The sequence below is a fragment of the Bombus fervidus genome, chromosome 1 (assembly GCF_041682495.2).
Source record: "Bombus fervidus isolate BK054 chromosome 1, iyBomFerv1, whole genome shotgun sequence".
NCBI classification, from domain to species: domain Eukaryota; kingdom Metazoa; phylum Arthropoda; class Insecta; order Hymenoptera; family Apidae; genus Bombus; species Bombus fervidus.
In genome coordinates, this window is record NC_091517.1 from 24,594,867 (window position 1) to 24,616,253 (window position 21,387).

At 34.6% G+C, this 21,387-nt stretch overlaps 3 protein-coding genes across 3 annotated transcripts in view; all 3 read right to left on the bottom strand.

Annotated features, from left to right (window-relative positions):
• LOC139986429 (uncharacterized) overlaps positions 1-21,387 on the bottom strand; it is a 62,838-nt gene that overhangs the window by 20,236 nt on the left and 21,215 nt on the right. Inside the window, exons 7-8 of the mRNA XM_072001755.1 lie at positions 8,329-8,696; positions 7,749-7,968 (exon numbers count right to left, since the gene is read on the bottom strand). Of these exons, the coding sequence (XP_071857856.1) occupies positions 7,749-7,968; positions 8,329-8,696 (588 nt within the window). The remainder of the gene's footprint in view (positions 1-7,748; positions 7,969-8,328; positions 8,697-21,387) is intronic.
• On the bottom strand, positions 301-4,965 carry LOC139998465 (UDP-glycosyltransferase UGT5-like). Its single transcript, XM_072023035.1, has 5 exons — positions 4,455-4,965; positions 2,341-2,708; positions 1,751-1,970; positions 1,443-1,662; positions 301-1,024 (listed from the first exon to the last, which is right to left on the bottom strand). The coding sequence occupies exons 1-5, from the start codon at positions 4,933-4,935 to the stop codon at positions 736-738; spliced, it is 1,578 nt and encodes a 525-aa protein (XP_071879136.1). The 5' UTR covers positions 4,936-4,965; the 3' UTR covers positions 301-735.
• LOC139998462 (UDP-glycosyltransferase UGT5-like) lies at positions 15,024-20,252 on the bottom strand. The gene is made up of 5 exons (XM_072023021.1): positions 19,723-20,252; positions 17,598-17,965; positions 17,012-17,231; positions 16,704-16,923; positions 15,024-15,312 (listed from the first exon to the last, which is right to left on the bottom strand). The coding sequence occupies exons 1-5, from the start codon at positions 20,201-20,203 to the stop codon at positions 15,024-15,026; spliced, it is 1,578 nt and encodes a 525-aa protein (XP_071879122.1). The 5' UTR covers positions 20,204-20,252.

Sequence of the window (21,387 nt, forward strand, 5' to 3'; positions counted from 1 at the left end):
TAATCTAAAGAATTTATTTCGAATAATTACACAACGTCGTCGACTTTTAAAAATTCTAATATCAATTACAATCGACGTTTTGGACGTTCAACGGAACATTATGTGGACACTTTTATTGGATAACCTGGGACACCTTTGCGAAAAACAGGAACTATCTGATAATCGCATGATTGAACATATTGCCAGCGATACTGATTGTTTCCTTCTAATATAACGTTTAGAGCAATTCGTTTTCGTTCTCGAATACAGAAGACGCGTTACAGTTAAAAACAATAAATTCGGAAACAAAGAAAACAACTTCAGGAATGCAACAGACGGATGTATAAATATATATATATATACTTTGACAATCCACACTTTGACATGCCTATGGTTTCAATGTAATTTTTCCTTGCGCTATTTCATTCACCGAGTGAAAAGCGATGATATCGTCGATTGATAATAATTTAGAATAAACTTGACGCTTCGTCAAAAAAATCTCAATCAAGAGATTAACAATGAATAAATTGGATTTCAATTTTATTCGAACCTTTTTTTTTATATTTGAAAGATTTTTCGTGCCAGAATCGTTAGTCTTGTGATGAGGGCAACTCGCCAATTATAGAAGGCGGGATGATCATTTCCTTAACGAAACTAGATAAAATTCATGCGTTGAAATGAGATGTTAAACGCTTGCGTCATTTGGACTGAATTGTGCCATAAATACTTCTATTTGATTAACTGTACCATAAATACTTAGCTTATCTTTTGCTTTTCAGTTAATTTGATTTTCTTATAAATGTAGACGACAATCTTGGCAATTAAACGAAAGGTAGTAAAAACGATCAAGAAACTTGTGATCGTTAAGAACGCTACAATGTCCATATCGCAACGTTGATACCAAGGCTGAAAAGCTAGACTACTGCGAAGATGAGGAGCGCCTTTCGTGCGTACCACGTACTCCGTCCACCAAGCGAGATTCTCCACCTGATCGTACGGTATATCCTGAACGACATTTCGGATGTAAAGTATCCTTTCTTTGTACCTGAAAAGAAGCATACTAAGTTCAACCGAAAATTACAATAATACATTATCATCGACTAATATCATTGAAAGATTTTCTAAAATAATCTCATTGCGAAAAGGATTTAAAAATTTCATTCCACTAATTCTTTTTCAATTTTGAATACTTTTCGATATGAAAATGACTTGATTGCTTTCTTTTCTTTATTCGGATGAATCCTACAATGTCGACCAACTTATAGTAATAATACTTTGGGATACAGAAAATTTTATTTCAAAAATTCTGATTAGATGGGATCCAAACAAATTTTTCCAAAAGTATCGTGTGATTACAAAAACGAATATTCTGAAACTCGTCCGTCATTTTCACAGATTAGGTAGTTCTAGTGTTAAACTCTTAAAAATAGCACAATTATAACAGGAAGTCAGTTTATACTTACTGTTTGTTAGTTATAAGCTCTGTAATAGCATTTTCAAGTTCGTCCTTCTTAAGGGTTGTAATTTCCAAACATTTTCCAATACCCAGAGCTTCCATTCTGGCTACTTGATAAAATTGATCGCCGAAAATCGCGAAACCAAGAACTGGTACTCCGTAGTGGACGGCCTCTTCGCTGCTCTGCAGACCTCCTTGATAAATGTACAATTTGATGTTTGGGTGAGCTGCGAATTAATATGATTCGTTAGATCATTTTTCATCGAGGAATAATATCTCCGATGTGTAAATATTTTATTGAGAATAAGACCATACCGAGAATGGTTTGTTGTGGGAGCCATTTTCCGATGTAAACATTATCGGGTTTCCCGGGCAATTCCTCCTCGAATTTCCAGACTACTTTATAAGGCAACTTGGCGAACACGTCGCAGAACAGGCGTTGGATCTCCAGTGGTAAACTTGCACTTCTTACGTTACTACCAAGACTAAAGTAAATGAATCCATTTGTGGTGTCATTCAGAAATGCGTGTAAGTCCTGTGACCAAAAATAAAAAAACATTCTAATCGAAAGACACGTGTGTGTAAAAAACGTGTAAAAATTGTGTTACATCAAAAATGATAACTAAAAGTAAATTAGCGATATTATTATTCAGGAACTTTGTAATGCTTGTTTAGCAAAATTTATAATTTAATTAACAGTTAAAAATCATCGACAATTCTAGAAGAAGTGGGACCCCTCACGCAATTTATCCAAGATATCATTCAGTCTCAAACTACAATTTTGCTATAACCTTTCCTATACTTTATGATTCTACTAAACGTAGAAGTAATAAAATGTATTTGTGCCAGATAAATCCATATTTAATAAATGAATAAATCATTTTTTGTTATTGTTTAATTCCTACCTTAGGCAGAGGTTTCGGCGTTTTGTCTATGTGGGAGGATGTAAACGTGATTACGTTCGCAAGTTTCGGTCGAGCCGGTGTCATAACGTCGGCCTGATTGACGAAAAGCAAGCTAACGTTCTTCAGTAAGTCCTGCAATGGTGGCACAGGCCCAAAATATTTCTCGGCCAATGTCTGTTGCTTAGGAATGAGCTTGTGATAGATGTAGTATACGTTATGCCACATGTTAACGAAATTGCGCAGTCTCTTCAAGAACGGCAGATTCGTACCCGTGTTGTCTTCCATTTCCCACGTGTACTCGTGAGAAGGCAGAACGAATCCACCAAGAGCGTGTTCGTTAATGGCAATCAACCCAAATGAACTTAACCCTACGGTCATGCAAAATGTAATGATGGTTGATCTTAATCTATTGATCTAATCAATGCTTATCTAAACATTTCTATAATGACTAAATTAAAAATTGATGAAGAAATGTTAATTTCAAGTAGGATAATTTTATTTCTTCTAACTATGTGTAGAACATATGACATGCTTGATTTTTAATAGAAACAGGATCACGTGTTATATAGGAAATCTGCAAATAAAGAAATTGATTTATTATACGCTAATTTATTTTGCGGAGAAAATAAATAATTCACTAATAATATTGTAGTTTCCCTATGTATATATATATATATATAGTATAGTATATAATATATATATCCTTTATATTGTGCATATAGTTTCATTTTTGTTAAAACTAAATTGTATCATACATGTACAAGCACTGAAACTGACGTAATTGAAATAGATTTCTTTTCACCATGCAATGTTGAGTTCACAATTGAAGAAATTTTTGGGTAAAGGATGACACGGTTAACAAGTTAAAATGAGATTTTCTATTAATATGAAGCGCGTACAGTGGAAGGCCGTCACCTGCGTAGCAACGCAACGTCTGAGTTGCATAAAATATCCACCTCATTTACATGTATTCTTATCGAAATACAACCATTGAAGCACTTGACAAAAACAGCACAACGTACACATTCCATCTTACCACCTCGAGAATAACTAAAATGCTTGACTTACGTAGTCTAATTATTTCAACTTATCAAACAATTAATTCAAGTGGTTTCAATTTTTACAGTTAGTTCAGTTGATTAAATTTTATACATTTAATTTTTTTATATATAATTACAAATATCGTATATAAAATTATATGGTCTTGCATTTATGGTAAGCAGTCTGCCAGTTTTTCTATGGGCGTTATCGCTCCTATAAATTTTGTATTTCGTTTCCGTATAACATTATTTTATTTTTCTAACTAGTATCTAACATTGGGTCGTTGAGATTGGCAAGAATTGATGGTATTTTTATTCGTTAGCTAATTCGCTGTTTATATCTGCAGTTTGTGAAATTCACTTTTGTTCCGTCTCGATTTCAAGCCTTTATGTACCCAGTACATTCTCTTCCTTTTTCTATCATCTTCCTGCTCATCGAGTAGGTCACGATACTATTGTAACCATTTCTCTTTTAGTAAATTTCGGTTCTTGTGCAAAATGTGTTGCGAATAGGTCGATGCTGTTCCAGTGTCGCTCTGGCGTCGAGCTCCTAAATGGACAACGCTTAATACTGCGAACGTGTGTTTGAGGTTTCAAACGTTTAGAGGCATGTTTTTTCAACGTGTTCTATTACTAGCTCCTCATTCTGTCATTGAAAATCTATATGTGTATATGTCAAGTCCAATTCAAATGGTAGGTTGCATACAATAACGCTCCTAATCATTCGAATGATACTCGTTTTGTACTGACTTTATTTCTATTATACTCTTAATACATGGTTTTTTATTAATATTATTACCATGTAATCAAAACCAGTTCAATCTCAATTAAAAATATTTCAAGTAAAACTTTGATAGTTTCGAAAACATGATTTGACATAGTTCTTTTGTAGGAATATGCGTATAACACATATGAATATCGTTTGGAGCTATATTTGTCAATTCTTCGCAACATTCTACGTCGAAATGTATTTGAGTGCACGCGCTACGAGCTTCACCCTATATATTCCTGATTTTCAGAACGAAATAGAAGTAACAGAGCTAATAAATATCAATATAATTGTTAAAATCATACCTATCATAGGAACATTGAATCGATGTGCGAAAGCGTAAGTGGAGGGCGTGCAGAGGAATTCCGTCAAATAGACATCGAACGTTGCGTTGCTCTCTGGAGCATACAGCTTTCGTAGTTCTGTAGAATTGAGCAACAACTCCGCAACAACTTCGGTTACAGTGAACATTTCTTCTTCCACAATATCTAACCAGCGTTTTCCCTTAAATCGCATTTGAACAAAATCTAAACTGCTTATGGATCCATAAGATTGACTAATATCGATTTGCGTAAAGTTCGGTGATTTGATATTTGGTATAGGGTGCCACGTGACTAGCACAACTTCGTGGCCTCGTTTGTGTAATTCTAGCCATAATCGTTGGTACGACATTTGATGACTGTAAGATGGTGTCGGGACGATGGCTAGAATCTTGTAACATTTCGATTGCTTCGCGATGTACAAGACGCACAGAATGAACAACAGATTACATAGGTGGTGCTTCATATTGCTCTTGTCGAGACGAACTGAAGCATGTCCTGGTTATAGGTTTACTAAAAGGGATGTCTCTAAGTTACCGTCATTTTACGTAACCTATGCATTGATTATGCGATATCGGTATACATTATAATTTAAAAATAGTACCCGTTATCACTGAATTACCGCCTCATATCGCTAGTACTGTTAACTATTGCTACGTGGAATGACAATATATGTTTGAAGGATAAGTATATTGTTTTGGCGTCTACATCTTAATATATCATATCAAGGATATCATATAGATTTTAACAGAGATTGTCAGTTTACAGATTTGTATATTATATTTGTTTAGTAAATTATATATTGTACGATTTTTTTATTAATACTTATCTATATTTATCTATATTGCTTGTAACCATACTTTATCAATACTCGAAGATGGAAGCCCCACTAGGGGTGACCATCCACATGTTATCTAGCAATTGAGTTAGAAATATGTATCAAATGTCCAGCTACAACAATTATAAAGTACAAATTAGATAATACTAAAGGAGTTTTATCAATGTGTTTTTTGAATAGACTACAAAGTTATCATGTGAATACAAATCGTTCGAAGCTTTGCTAAATGTTTGTAACAATACTACAAAATAGTATTCAGGTAAATATCCTTTGTTACTATAAGAGAAATTGTTCGGAATAGCAGGCAAGGGAGAATATTACATCATATAATATATAATACATATAATACATCAAAGAATATTTGCCATCCGAACGACAAGCCGACAAGTATTCTTCGCTAAAATAAACTGCTTGACAAAGGTGAATTTTCCATCAAGTAGAAGTTCTGATAAGGATTATTTGTTCATGGGATAAAAGCAATGACAAAGCTTAATTTTTTTCAAATAAAGGGATATTACAATAATTACTCGTAAGGAAAATGATGGCAAGGATGAGTTGCGGGTATTAGAATTGTGATATTGATTAGAAATATGTGAGATTTATTAAAATTTCGTATAGAATAAAACGTGCTGGATATCTGTGCGTAACAGAAATGTTTACTATAAAATATGTTTACTATAAAGATGTATTATAATCTAAAGAGTCTATTTCGAATAATTACACAACGTCGTCGATTTTTAAAAATTCTAATATCAATTACCATCGACGTTTTGGACGTTCAACGGAACATTATGTGGACACTTTTATTGGATAACCTGGGACACCTTTGCGAAAAACAGGGACTATCTGATAATCGCATGATTGAACATATTGCCAGCGATACTGATTGTTTCCTTCTAATATAACGTTTAAAGCAATTCGTTTTCGTTCTCGAATACAGAAGACGCGTTACAGTTAAAAACAATAAATTTGGAAACAAACGAAACAACTTCAGGAATGCAACAGACGGATGTATAAATATATATGTAAATACTTTGACAGTCCACACTTTGACATGCCTATGGCTTCAATGTAATTTTTCCTTGCGCTATTTCATTCACCGAGTGAAAAGCGATGATATCATCGATTGATAATAATTTAGAATAAACTTGACGCTTCGTCAAAAAAATCTCAATCAAGAGATTAACAATGAATAAATTGGATTTCAATTTTATTCGAACCCTTTTTTTGATATTTGAAAGATTTTTCGTGCCAGAATCGTTAGTCTTGTGATGAGGGCAACTCGCCAATTATAGAAGGCGGGATGATCATTTCCTTAACGAAACTAGATAAAATTCATGCGTTGAAATGAGATGTTAACCGCTTGCGTCATTTGGACTGAATTGTGCCATAAATACTTCTATTTGATTAACTGTACCATAAATACTTAGCTTATCTTTTGCTTTTCAGTTAATTTGATTTTCTTATAAATGTAGACGACAATCTTGGCAATTAAACGAAAGGTAGTAAAAACGATCAAGAAACTTGTGATCGTTAAGAACGCTACAATGTCCATATCGCAACGTTGATACCAAGGCTGAAAAGCTAGACTACTGCGAAGATGAGGAGCGCCTTTCGTGCGTACCACGTACTCCGTCCACCAAGCGAGATTCTCCACCTGATCGTACGGTGTATCCTGAACGACATTTCGGATGTAAAGTATCCTTTCTTTGTACCTGAAAAGAAGCATACTAAGTTCAACCGAAAATTACAATAATACATTATCATCGACTAATATCATTGAAAGATTTTCTAAAATAATCTCATTGCGAAAAGGATTTAAAAATTTCATTCCACTAATTCTTTTTCAATTTTGAATACTTTTCGATATGAAAATGACTTGATTGCTTTCTTTTCTTTATTCGGATGAATCCTACAATGTCGACCAACTTATAGTAATAATACTTTGGGATACAGAAAATTTTATTTCAAAAATTCTGATTAGATGGGATCCAAACAAATTTTTCCAAAAGTATCGTGTGATTACAAAAACGAATATTCTGAAACTCGTCCGTCATTTTCACAGATTAGGTAGTTCTAGTGTTAAACTCTTAAAAATAGCACAATTATAACAGGAAGTCAGTTTATACTTACTGTTTGTTAGTTATAAGCTCTGTAATAGCATTTTCAAGTTCGTCCTTCTTAAGGGTTGTAATTTCCAAACATTTTCCAATACCCAGAGCTTCCATTCTGGCTACTTGATAAAATTGATCGCCGAAAATCGCGAAACCTAGAACTGGTACTCCGTAGTGGACGGCCTCTTCGCTGCTCTGCAGACCTCCTTGATAAATGTACAATTTGATGTTTGGGTGAGCTGCGAATTAATATGATTCGTTAGATCGTTCTTCATCGAGGAATAATATCTGCGATGTGTAAATATTTTATTGAGAATAAGATCATACCGAGAATGGTTTGTTGTGGTAGCCATTTTCCGATGTAAACATTATCAGGTTTCCCGGGCAAAATCTCCTCGTATTTCCAGATTACTTTATAAGGCAACTTGGCGAACACGTCGCAGAACACGCGTTGAATCTCCAGTGGTAAACTTGCACTTCTTGCGTTACTACCAAGACTAAAGTAAATGAATCCATTTGTGGTGTCATTCAGAAATGCGTGTAAGTCCTGTGACAAAAAAGCAACATTCTCATTGAAAGACACGTGTGTGTAAAGGAGAGTAGAGTTTACATTAAAAATTATAACTAAATAGAAATTAGTGTTATTATTATTCAGGGGCTTTGTAATGCTAGTTTAGCAAAATGTATAACTTAATTAACAGTTAAAAATCATCGACAATTCTAGAAGAAGTGGGACCCCTCACGCAATTTATCCAAGATATCATTCAGTCTCAAACTACAATTTTGCTATAACCTTTCCTATACTTTATGATTCTACTAAACGTAGAAGTAATAAAATGTATTTGTGCCAGATAAATCCATATTTAATAAATGAATAAATCATTTTTTGTTATTGTTTAATTCCTACCTTAGGCAGAGGTTTCGGCGTTTTGTCTATGTGGGAGGATGTAAACGTGATTACGTTCGCAAGTTTCGGTCGAGCCGCTGTCATAACGTCGGCCTGATTGATGAAAAGCAAGCTAACGTTCTTTAATACGTCTAGCATTGGTGGTAGTGGCCCAAAATATTTCTCGGCTAATTTCTGTTGCTGTGGAATGAACTCCTGATAGGTGTAGTATACGTTATGCCACATGTTGACGAAATTGCGCAGTCTCTTCAAGAACGGTAAATTCGTACCCGTGTTGTCTTCCATTTCCCACGAGTACTCGTGAGAAGGGAGAACCAATCCACCAAGAGCGTATTCGTTAACGCTAGTTATTCCTAATGAACTTAACCCTACGGTCATGCAAAATGTAATGAGGGTTGATCGTAATGTATTAATCCAATCAATGCATATTTAAACATTTCTATAATGATTAAATTAAAAATTTATAAAGGGATGTTAATTTCAAGTAAGATAATTTTATTTTTTCTATGTGTAGAGTACATGATAAGTTTGATTTTTAATATAAATGGATCCACGTATTAAAATATATATGTATAAATAAAGGATTTATGCTATCCAAACTGTTACGAATATGATTAATTTATTGCACGCTAATTCATTAGCCGGAAAAAATAAATCATTTACTAATAATACTGTATTTTTCCTATTTATATATCCTTTATTTTTTGCATGTAATTTCATTTTTGTTAAATCTAAATTGTATCATACATGTACAAGCACTGAAACTGACGTAATTGAAACAGATTTCTTTTCATCGTTAAATTTTGAGTTCACAATTAAAGAAATTTTTGGCTAAAAGATGACACGATTAACAAGATAAAATGAGATTTTTTATAAACATGAGGCGTGTACCGCGGCAGGTCGCCGCCTTCGTAGCAACACATCTGAATTGCATTGAACAGCCATCGATATGTCCACCTCATTTACATGCATTCTTATCGAAATACATCCACTTAAGCATTTAACGACAAGAGCACAACATCGATATTCCTCCTTATCACCTTAAGAATAACGAAAACGTTTTACTTACGTAGTCTAATTATTTCAATTTCGCAACCTATTAATTCAATTGATTTCAATCTTTACAGTTCAGTTGATTTAATTTTATGCATTTAATTTTTTTTATATATAATTAGAAATGTTGTATATAAAATTGTATGGTCTCGCATTTACGTTAACCAGTCTGCCAGTTTTTCTATGGGCGTTATCGCTCCTATAAATTTTGTATTTCGTTTCCGTATAACATTATTTTATTTTTCTAACTAGTATCTAACATTGGGTCGTTGGGATTGGCAAGAATTGATGGTATTTTTATTCGTTAGCTAATTCGCTGTTTATATCTGCAGTTTGTGAAATTCACTTTTGTTCCGTCTCGATTTCAAGCCTTTATGTACCCAGTACCTTCTCTTCCTTTTTCTATCATCTTCCTGCTCATCGAGTAGGTCACGATACTATTGTAACCATTTCTCGTTTAGTAAATTTCGGTTCTTGTGCAAAATGAGTTGCGAATAGGTCGATGCTGTCCCAGTGTCGCTATGGCGTTGAGCTCCTAAATGGACAACGCTTAATATTGCGAACGTGTGTTTGAGGTTTCAAACGTTTACAAGCATGTTTTTTCAACGTGTTCTATTACTAGCTCCTTATGCTCTCATAGAAAATCTATATGTGTATATTTCAAGTGCAGTACAAATGTTAGGTTGCATACAATAACGCTCGTAATCATTCGAATGATACTCGTTTTGTACTGTACTTTATTTCTATTATACTCTTAATGCATGATTTTTTTATTAAAATTATTACCGTGTAACCAAAAACAGTTCAATCTCAATAAAGAATGTCCTAGGTAGAACTTGCATGGTTTCGGAAACATGATTCGATATTATTAGTTCATTTGTACGAGCATGCATACAAGACATATGAAGCTCGGTTGGAGCTATTTTTACACATGTCGATTCTTCTGAATAGTCAACGTCGAAAAATATGAAACTGTACGTGCTGCGTGCTTCACACTATATAATCCCGATTTTCAGAACGAAATAAAAGTAACAAAGCTAATAAATATGAATATGATTGTTAAAGTCATACCTATTATAGGAACATTAAATCGATGTGCGAATGCGTAAGTGGCGGGTGCGAAGAGGAATTCCGTCAAGTAGACATCGAACGTTGCGTTGCTCTCTGGAGTATACAGCTTCCGTAATTCTGCAGAATTCAACACCGTTTCCACAAAAACTTCGAATATATGCAATAATTTTTCTTCCACAATGTCGAACCAGTGTCTTCCCTCAAATCGCATTTGAACGAAATCTACACACTTTGTGACTCCGTAAGATTGGCTAATATCGATTTGCGTAAAATTCGGTGATTTGATATTTGGTATAGGATCCGACGTGACTAGCACAACTTCGTGACCTCGTTTGTGTAGTTCCAGCCATAATCGTTGGTACGGTATTTGATGACTGTAAGATGGTGTCGGGACGATGGCTAGAATCTTGTAACATTCGGACAGCTTCGCGATGTACAAGACGCACAGAACGAACAACAGATTACAGAGGTGGTGCTTCATATTGCTCGTGTCGAGACGAATGGAAGCAGATCGCGATTATGGGTCTAATAAAAAGGACGTCTCCAACTTATCGTCATTTTACTCAACCCATCTAATGATAATACGATGTCGGTATATGTTGTTATTATAAAATAGTTTCCGTTATCTCTGAATTATCGCCCCATACCACCCTTGCTGTTAAGTATTGTGTGTAATGGCAATGTATGTGTGCGCGATGGACATGTTATTTTGGCGTATATCTTACTGTTTCATATGAATCAAATCATATAGATACCAGCAGTGATTATTTCATTGAGCTTCTTTACAATATATTTTTTCAATATATTATATATTATACGATATATTTGTCAATATTTCATGTCGAGAACAATTTAATGCATGGCTCACCATACGTAAAATTTACGTTTGTATATAATGATAAAACGTAGAAGTTAAGGGATTTGTAAAGTATCGTTTACAATCGATAATACGAATATATATGACTATTTCCAAAAATAATCGTAAGAAACGTAATCATTTTGTTGCCTGTAGCCTCTGCCATTTCTAGCTCACTTTTCGTATAAAAAGTAGAATACGGTTCAAAAACATGAGAACGTATAATACACATGACGATAAAAAATACTTGTATACGATACATGCGCAGTAGCGATATAAAATATCAAAAACATATATAGAATCTTTATCGCAATGTGATGTAATCTAACTTTGTGCCAATATGTTGGAATTATATAACACATTCGTATTTTAGTATTTAATACCATTATGTAGATCAAGTGACAAAGGCAGAAATCACTTGTTACATAAAAGGATAAAATCAACAAATAATAGACATCATGAGAAAGTTTATTAGAAATATACAGCTGTATTCTATTACCAGGTTACGCTGTTAGTTTGACAACGCAAACTACTGTTATAGCGTTGTTCTAAATCCAAATACAAAGCTTCATATGCAACAGGCTTTAATGCACGTTCACTTTTATCATCAACGCTCATAAGTGAACATAACGGATCGCTTCTCTTTCGAAGAATATTCCTATACATATTAATTTTAATACGTAAAAATTAAATATGAACAATATTTTAATTAGTGATTGGAATTTTGCTTCTATATTTCTCATAACGATACTTTATCAATGTTTTATGAATAGGATATGACCATATCGTGTGAATATAAATCGTGCGAAGCTTTGCTAAATACTTGTAACAATACTACAAAATTCTTTTCAAGTACATATCTTTTGTTACTATAAGAGAAATTGTTTGAATTAGCAAGCTAGATAAATACAACATCAAAGATTATTTGTCATCTGGACGACAAGCTGACAAGTATTTGCCAGTAAAATAAAATGCTTGACAAACATCATTTGTCACCAAATGAAAGGTCTGATAAGAATAATTATAAGGATAAGTAGCCTGATTATTTGGTAGGAGGTAAAGGACTACTATAATAATTACTAATTAGCTTGGATAAATTATGGCAAGTATCACTTGCTGGTATAAAAATTATTACATTTATTAGAAATTCATAGCAATTGTAAAAATTTCATATATAATAAAACGTGCAGTATATTTGTGCGTAACAGAAATGTTTACTATAACATATGTTATAAAATGAAGCAGAAATAGATCAGATATTTTGATCTATCTGTGTGAACAATTTTACCACTCGTGATTTTCAAAACTTTACTGTAATAATGAATTGTCAAATCTGATCTGGAAATGTCGCGAACTTTCTTCAACGAAGAATGCTTGTCTCTTTTACGGTTTTCGTAACTGGAATTCCCAAAATTGATGAAAGGGATAATTAACAAAAGTTCTTTAACAGAAAAACGTGCGACAAAATATACACAGGAACTCAAATGACACAAGAACGTCGTGGAGTAATAAATTTAATTCTATATATTGTACTTTTATTATAATTTTCTAACAAAGCCTAAAGCGATATGCGCCTACGTAACATCTCTTTTTTATCTCTATGTACATAACACTACGTTAAAGCCTGTAATTCGCACGTAAAGTGTTCGAATACTGCGATAGAAATAAAAAGTGTAATAGGGTTTCTAAAGATTATTGTTTTCTTAAATAGATATACTTTCATTATTATTCTATTTACCTTTGACGTTACGATTTTTCTACATAATTTTGTATCAATTACAACGGATTTACTTCGAATAACTACATGATGCCTTCGATTTTTTAAAATTACAATATCAATCATCGATAACAATTTCCTTCGCTTAACGCAGCAGGGTGCGGAGACTTTTATTGGCTAAATTGCAACATGCTCGCGAATGACAAGGGCTATTTGATCATGTGATTAACATATTGCCAACAATACTGATTGATCCCTTGTAACATAAGGTTTAAAGTATTTCGTTTTCGTTCCTAATATCAGAAGACGCGCTACAGTTAAAAACAATAAATTCGGAAACAAACGAAATAACTTCAAGAACGCAACAGACATATGTAATATCAATACTTTACTTCGACATACCTATGTTTTCAATGTAATTTCTCCTAATCGATGATAACAATTTACAGTAAACTCGACGATTCCTCAAAAAATCTCAATCATGAAATCACCAAAGTACAAATGAGATTTTAATGTTAATCAAATCTTTCTTACATTTGAATGTTTTTCCGTGCAAGAATCGTTAGTCTTGTGACTAGTAACTGGCCAATTCTAAAACGCGGTATGATCATTTCCTTAACGAAACAAGATAAAATTCATTCGTTGAAATGAGATGTTAAACGCTTGCGTCACTTGGACTGAATTGTGCCATAAATACTTCTATTTGATTAACTGTACCATAAATATCAGGTCTGTAAGTATGAAACCGGAATTTGCTTATAGATGGCCCTAGCTGATAATGTAGTTATCACTAAGCTGCGTCATTGATGCCAAAAGTCTTTGTTGACATCTCACAAACATTTTCAACTCAGAACAATACAAGTTTCGTACAACAGCATAGTTTGTAATAGCGTTGAACATGTCGAATTTTGTGCCTGGAAACTACGATTTGCGGACAGCATTGATCTTCTGTTACCATTTGAAGAAAACTGCTGCAGAATCGCATCGAATGCTTGTCGAAGCTTACGGTGAGCATGCTCTTGGTAAATCACAGTGCTTTGAGTGGTTTAAAAAATTCAGAAGTGGCAATTTTGACGCGAGGAACGAAGAACGTGGAAGACCACCGAAAAAGTTTCAAGACAGAGGACGAGGATGACGCTCAAACGCAACAACAACTCGCTGATCGATTAAACGTGACACGAGAAGCCGTCTCCATACGTTTGAAAGCCATGGGAAAGATCCAGAAGGTGGGAAAATGGGTTCCACATGAACCGAACGAAAGACAGCAGGAAAACCGAAAAACCACTTACGAAATGCTGCTCGCCAGATACAAAAGAAAGTCATTTCTCCATCGAATTGTGACTGGCGATGAAAAGTGGATATATTTTGAGAATCCTAAGCGTAAAAGATCGTGGGTAGCTCCAGGCGAACCACCGACATCGATTACAGGACCAAATCGCTATGGGCGGAAGACGATGCTCTGTGTTTGGTGGGATCAGAAGGGTATGATCTATTATGAGCTGTTAAAACCTGACGAAACCGTTAATACTGAGCGCTACCGACAACAAACGATCGATTTGAATCAAGCTTTGCGTGAAAAACGACCAGAATATCAAAAAAGGCAACGCAAAGTAATTTTGCTTCGTGATAATGCACCATCACATACAGCAAAACCGGCCAAGGAAACGATTGAAGCGTTCAGATGGGAAATACTTTCGCACGCGGCTTACTCACCAGACTTGGCTCCGTCCGATTACTATTTATCCGCATCGATGGGACACGCACTTTCTGATCAGCACTTCACTTCTTACGAAAATGTACGAAAATGGTTCGATGACTGGTTTGCCTCAAAAGAGCGACAGTTTTTTTAGCGTGGCATCCACCAATTGCCAGACAGGTTGGAAAAATGTATAGTTAGCGATGGGCAATACTTCGAATAAAATATTTTTAATCATTTTCATACAATAAACGTGTATTTTCTATACAAAAATTCCGGTTTCATATTTACATACCTGGTACTTAGCTTATCTTTTGCTTTTCAGTTGATTTGATTTTCTTATAAATGTAGATGACAATCTTGGCATTTAAATAAAAGGTAGTAGAAGCGATCAAGAAAATTGTGATCGTTAAGAACGCTACAATGTCCATATCGTAACGTTGATACCAAGGCTGAAAAGCTAGACTACTGCGAAGATGAGGGGCGCCTTTCGTTCGTATCACGTACTCCGTCCACCAAGCGAGATTCTCTACCGGATCGTACGGTGTATCCTGAACGATATTTCGGATATAATGCATCCTTTCTTTGTATCTGAAAACAAGCATAATAAGTGCAAGTGAAAATTACAATAGCACATTATCATCGACCAATATCATTGAAAGATTTACTAGAATAATTTAGTAGCTAAAAGGATTTCAAAATTTCGTTCTATTAATTCTTTTTCAATTTTGAATACTTTTCAATTACATTTTCAAATTACTTGATTGCTTCCCTTTCTTTATTCAGATAAATCTACAATCTCGACCAACTTATAGTAATAACACTATAGAACACAGAATACTTTATTCCAAAAATTCTGATCAGTCGGAAAGGCAATTGAGTAACACATAAATACCGCGCAGCAATAATTATCATTAAAGTGGTTTCGAAAATCGATGTAATAAGATAGGTATACAATATTATTGTGTATATTTCCATATGAATAGAAGACAAATAAATTTTTCCTGAAGAACCCGCATGCCTCGTGTAATTAAGAAAGCCAATTGTTACGTCGGCGGACACTCTACCTAATCCAGGCCACACACCGCGGGCAGGGTGGCAGCCAGATGTCCTCACATCTTTATTGCGTACTCTCAAGAATCCTAAGGATCGACCATAAATCTTGGAAATTTTAGCTAAAGTTCTTTAGATCGAACAAAGATCTTTTTATTGGAGCGTTTTCTAAGGTTTATGGTTTACTACGGGAAAACACGGGAAAGTTAGTTTTTCTCGCGTACGATGCATCCTACTATCAACTTTCTATCGAGGGCGGCTAAGATCCTCCCTAGTCCACCAACCGTCTTATTAGCCAATCAGAAACAATGTCTGCTGCCCTCACATTCCCGACCAAAAATGTCATTAACAAATCCGATGGTCCCCTGTGCTAGAAACACCCATCACCAGCTTTCCTCGGACACAGCATCGTCACTCTCTTCAGTTTTTCCTCGTCGTTAGAACAGTCAACAAGTCTGTAACGGGTTCTACCCTGAAGTCTAAGTTGTTCTTCATCGTTAGAACAGTCTAGAAGTCTGTAACGGGTTCTTCTGCTCTTAAGTCAAACTTCTTATACATCGCTAGAATAGTCAACACGTGTGTAACGGGGCTCTTACTTAACTTGTACCGACGCACCAGTGTAACTGTCCATCTTTACAAAGCTGCTGGAATAAAAGTCATTATATACGTGTTAACTCAGTGTAACCTCAATCAAACCACCCCTATTATCGTAACAGAAATGAGGGGATCGATCAGTTCGTGGCGTCGATTGTCTAATCGTAACGGGAATTTACGACTCCGTTGACGTGCTTTCTCGCGATCGCATCTCTCCGGGAACGGTCGTAACACCAATATTCCGAAACCCGTCTGTCATATCCGCAGACTTGGTAGTTCTAGTATTAAACTCTCAAAAATAGCACAATTATAACAGGAAGTCAGTTTATACTTACTTTATGTTAGTTATAAGCTCTGTAATAGCATTTTCAAGTTCATTCTTCTTAAGGGTTGTAATTTCCAAATATTTTCCAATACCCAGAGCTTCCATCCTGGCTACTTGATAATATTGATCGGCCCAAGTTGGGAAACCAAGAACTGGTACTCCGAAGTGGATGGTCTCCTCGCTACTCTGCAGGCCTCCTTGATAAATGAACAGCTTAATGTTCGGATGAGCTGCGGGTTAATATGATTCTTTATATCATTTTTCATCGAGGAATAGTATCTGCGATGTATAAATATTTTATTGAGAATAAGATCATACCGAGAATGGTTTGTTGTGGTAGCCATTTTCCTATGTAAAGATTATCAGGTTTCCCGGGCAAATCCTCCTCGAATTTCCAGACAACTCTATAAGGTAACTTGGCGAACACGTCGCAGAACACGCGTTGAATCTCCAGTGGTAAACTTGCACTTCTTGCGTTACTACCAAGACTAAAGTAGATGAATCCATTTGTGGCGTCATCCAGAAATGCTTGTAAGTCCTGTGACCAAAAAAAATAAAACATTCTCATCGAGAGATACGTTTGCGTAAAAATGTGTAAAAATTATGCTTCATCAAAAATAATAACTAAAAAGAAATTAATGATATTATTGTTCAGGGGCTTTGTAATGCTTGTTTAGAAAAATTTGTAACATAATTAACAGTTAAAAATCATTCCATAATTCTAGCAGAAGTGGGACCGCTTCTGCAATTTACTCAAGTTATCATTCAGACTCAAACTTAATATTGCTATCACCCATACTATAATTTATGATTTTACTAAACAGAAAAGTAATAAAATGCTATTTGTGCCAGATAAATCCATATTTAATAAATAAATCATTTTATGTTACTGTATAAAACTTACCTTAGGCAGAGGTTTCGGCTTCTTTTCTATGTGGGAGGACGTAAACGTGATTACGTTCGCAAGTTTCGGTCGAGCCGGTGTCATAACGTCGGCCTGATTGACGAAAAGCAAGCTAACGTTCTTTAATATGTCTATCATTGGTGGTAGAGGCCCCAAATATTTCTCGGCCACTTTCTGTTGGTGAGGAAAGATCACATAGTAGTAGTAGTATACGTTATGCCACATGTTAACGAAATTGCGCAGTCTCTTCAAGAACGGCAGATTTGTACCCGTGTTGCCTTCCATTTCCCACGTGTACTCGTGAGAAGGCAGAACGAATCCACCAAGAGCGTGTTCGTTAATGGCAATCAAGCCAAATGAACTTAATCCTGCGGTCATGCAAAATATAATGATGATTGATCTTAATCTATTAATCTAATCAATGCTTATCTAATTATTTGTATAATGACCAAATTAAAAATTGATAAAGAAATGTTAATTTCAAGTAGGATAATTTTATTTCTTCTAACTATGCGTAGAACATATGACATGCCTGATTTTTAATAGAAACAGAATCACGTGTTAAAATATAGGAAATCTACAAATAAAGAAATTTTGCTATCCAAACTGTTACGAATCTAATTTATTAGCCGGAAAAAATAAATAATTCACTAATAATATTATAGTTTCCCTATTTACATATCCTTTATATTTTGCATGTAGTTTTATTTTTGTTAAAACTATATTGTATCATACATGTACAAGCACTGAAACTGACGTAATTCAAATAGATTTCTTTTCACTATTCAATGTTGAGTTCACAATTGAAGACATTTTTGGGTAAAGGATGACACGGTTAACAAGTTAAAATAAGATTTTCTATAAATAGGAAGCGTGTACGGAGGAAGGCCGTCACTTTCGTAGCAACGCAACGTCTGAGTTGCATAAAATATCCACCGATATATCCACCTCATTTACATGTATTCTTATCGAAATACAATCAGTGAAGCACTTGACAAAAACACCACAACATACGTATTCCTCCTTATCACTTTGAGAATAACTAAAATGCTTGACTTACGTAGTCTAATTATTTCCACTTATCAAACAATTAATTCAAATGATTTCAATTTTTACAATTAGTTCAGTTGATTTAATTTTATACATTTAATTTTCTTTATATGTAATTATAAATATTGTATATGAAATTTTTGGTCCTGCATTCACGTTAAATCCTCTGTTAGTTTCCCTATGAGCGTTATCGCTCCTATAAATTTTGTATTTCGTTTCCGTATAACATTATTTTATTTTTCTAACTGGTATCTAACATTGAGTCGTTGAGATTGGCAAGAATTGATGGTATATTTATTCGTTAGCTAATTCGCTGTTTACATCTGTAGTTTGTGAAATTCACTTTCGTTCCTTCTCGATTTCAAGATTTTATGTACCCAGTACCTGCTCTTATTTTTTCTATCATCTTCCTGCTCATCGAGTAGGTCACGATACTATTGTAACCATTTCATTTTTAGTAAATTTCGGTTATAGTGCAACATCAGTCAAAGTTGTGAATAGATCGATACTGTCCCGGTGACGCTCTGACGTTCAGCTCTTAAATGGACAACGCTTAATATTACGAACGTGTCTTTGAGGTTTCAACCGTTTAGAAGTATGTTTTTTCAACGTCTCCTATTACTAGCTCCTCATTCTGTCACAGATAATCTATATGTGTATATGCCAAGTCAAATTCAAATGGTAGGTTGCATACAATAACGCCCGTAATCATTCGAATGATACTCGTTTTGTACTGTACTTTATTTCTATTATACTCTTAATGCATGATTTTTTTGATTAAAATTATTACCGTGTAACCAAAAACAGTTCAGTCTCAATAAAGAATGTCCTAGGTAGAAATTGCATGGTTTCGAAAACATGATTCGATATTATTAGTTCTCTTGTACGAGCATGCATAGAAGACATATGAAGCTTGGTTGGAGCTATTTTTACACATGCCGATTCTTCTGAATACTCAACGTCGAAAAATACTAAACTGTACGTGCTACGTGCTTCACACTATATAATCCCGATTTTCAGATCGAAATAAAAGTAACAAAGCTAATAAATATAAATATGATTGTTAAAGTCATACCTATTATGGGAACATTAAATCGATGTGCCAATGCGTAAGTGGCGGGCGCGAAGAGGAATTCTGTCATGTAGACATCGAACGTTGTGTTGCTCTCTGGAGCGTACAGCTTCCGCAGTTCTGTGGAATTGAGCACCATTTCCGCAAAGCCTTCGACCACAGGCAACACATATTGTTCCACGGCTTGCAACCAGCTTTTTCCGTCAAATCGTATTTGAACTACATCGAGAGCTTTCATGATTCCGTAAGATTGGCTAATATCGATTTGCGTAAAATTCGGTGATTTGATATTTGGTATAGGATCCGACGTGACTAGCACAACTTCGTGACCCCGTTTGTGTAGTTCCAGCCATAATCGTCGATAGGGTACTTGATGACTGTAGGCCGGTGACGGAATTGTGGCTAGAATCTTGTAACATTCGGACTGCTTCGCGATGTACAAGACGCACAGAACGAACGACAGACTACAAAGGTGATGCTTCATATTGCTCGTGTCGAGACGAATAGAAGCAGGTCGCGCTGATGCGTCTGCTAAAAAGGAAGTCTCCAAGTTATCGTCATTTTACATAATCTACGTAATAGTGATACGATATCGGTATTTTAAAATCGTTTCAGTTATCGCTGAATTACTGCACCATACCACCTTTACTGTTAAGTATTGTGTCTAATGGCAATGTATGTGTGCGCGACGGACATGTTGCTTTCATGTATATCTTACTGTTTCATATGAATCATATCGTATAGAAACCAGCAGTGATTATTTAATTGCGCTTTTTTATAGTATATTTATTCAGTATATTATATATTATACGATATATTTGTCAATATTTCATGTCGGAAACAATTTAATGTATGGTTCACCATTTGTAAAATTTACGTTTGTTTATAATGATAAAACGCAGAAGTTAAGGGATTTGTAATGTATCGTTTACAATCGATAATACGAATATATATATATGACTATATCCAGAAGTAATCGTAAGAAATGTAAGCATTTTGCTGCCTATATCCACCGCCATTTCTTGCTCGCTTTTTGTATAAAAACTTTAACACGATTCAGAAACTTGAGAACGTATATGAGAACGTATACGTAAAAATACTTGTATATTGTATATATAATAGCGAGATAAAATATCAATTGCATGTATAGAATCTTTATCACAATGTGATGTAATGTAACTTTGCGCCAATATGTTGGAATTATATAACACATTCCTATTCTAGTATTTAATATCATTATGTAGATCAAGTGGCAATGGCAGAAATCACTTGTTACATAAAAGGATAAAATCAACAAATAAAAGACATCATGAGAAAGTTTATTAGAAATTTACTGCTGTATTCTATTACCAGGTTACGTTGTTAGATTGACAACGCAAACTACTGTTATAGCGTTGTTCTAAATCCAAATGCAAAGCTTCATATGCAACAGGCTTTAATGCACGTTCAATTTTATCATCAACGCCCACAAGTGAACATAACGGATCGCTTTTCTTTCGGAGAATATTCCTATACATATTAATTTTAATACGTAAAAATTAAATATGAACAATATTTTAATTAGTGATTGGAATTTTGCTTCTATATTTCTCATAACGATACTTTATCAATGTTTTATGAATAGGATATGAACATATCGTGTGAATATAAATCGTGCGAAGCTTTGCT

What these genes read in the sequence shown, in the direction of transcription:
- LOC139998462 (XM_072023021.1), bottom strand. Translation starts at nt 20,203, where the DNA reads ATGAAGCATCACCTTTGTAGTCTGTCGTTCGTTCTGTGCGTCTTGTAC. An exon ending in ATTTAATGTTCCCATAATAG is followed by an intron (nt 17,966 to 19,722) that starts GTATGACTTTAA and finishes GCATGACCGCAG; the next exon opens with GATTAAGTTCATTTGGCTTG. An exon ending in ACCACAACAAACCATTCTCG is followed by an intron (nt 16,924 to 17,011) that starts GTATGATCTTAT and finishes ATTAACCCGCAG; the next exon opens with CTCATCCGAACATTAAGCTG.
- LOC139998465 (XM_072023035.1), bottom strand. Translation starts at nt 4,935, where the DNA reads ATGAAGCACCACCTATGTAATCTGTTGTTCATTCTGTGCGTCTTGTAC. An exon ending in CGCCGAAACCTCTGCCTAAG is followed by an intron (nt 1,971 to 2,340) that starts GTAGGAATTAAA and finishes TTTTGGTCACAG; the next exon opens with GACTTACACGCATTTCTGAA. An exon ending in GAGCTTATAACTAACAAACA is followed by an intron (nt 1,025 to 1,442) that starts GTAAGTATAAAC and finishes GCTTCTTTTCAG; the next exon opens with GTACAAAGAAAGGATACTTT.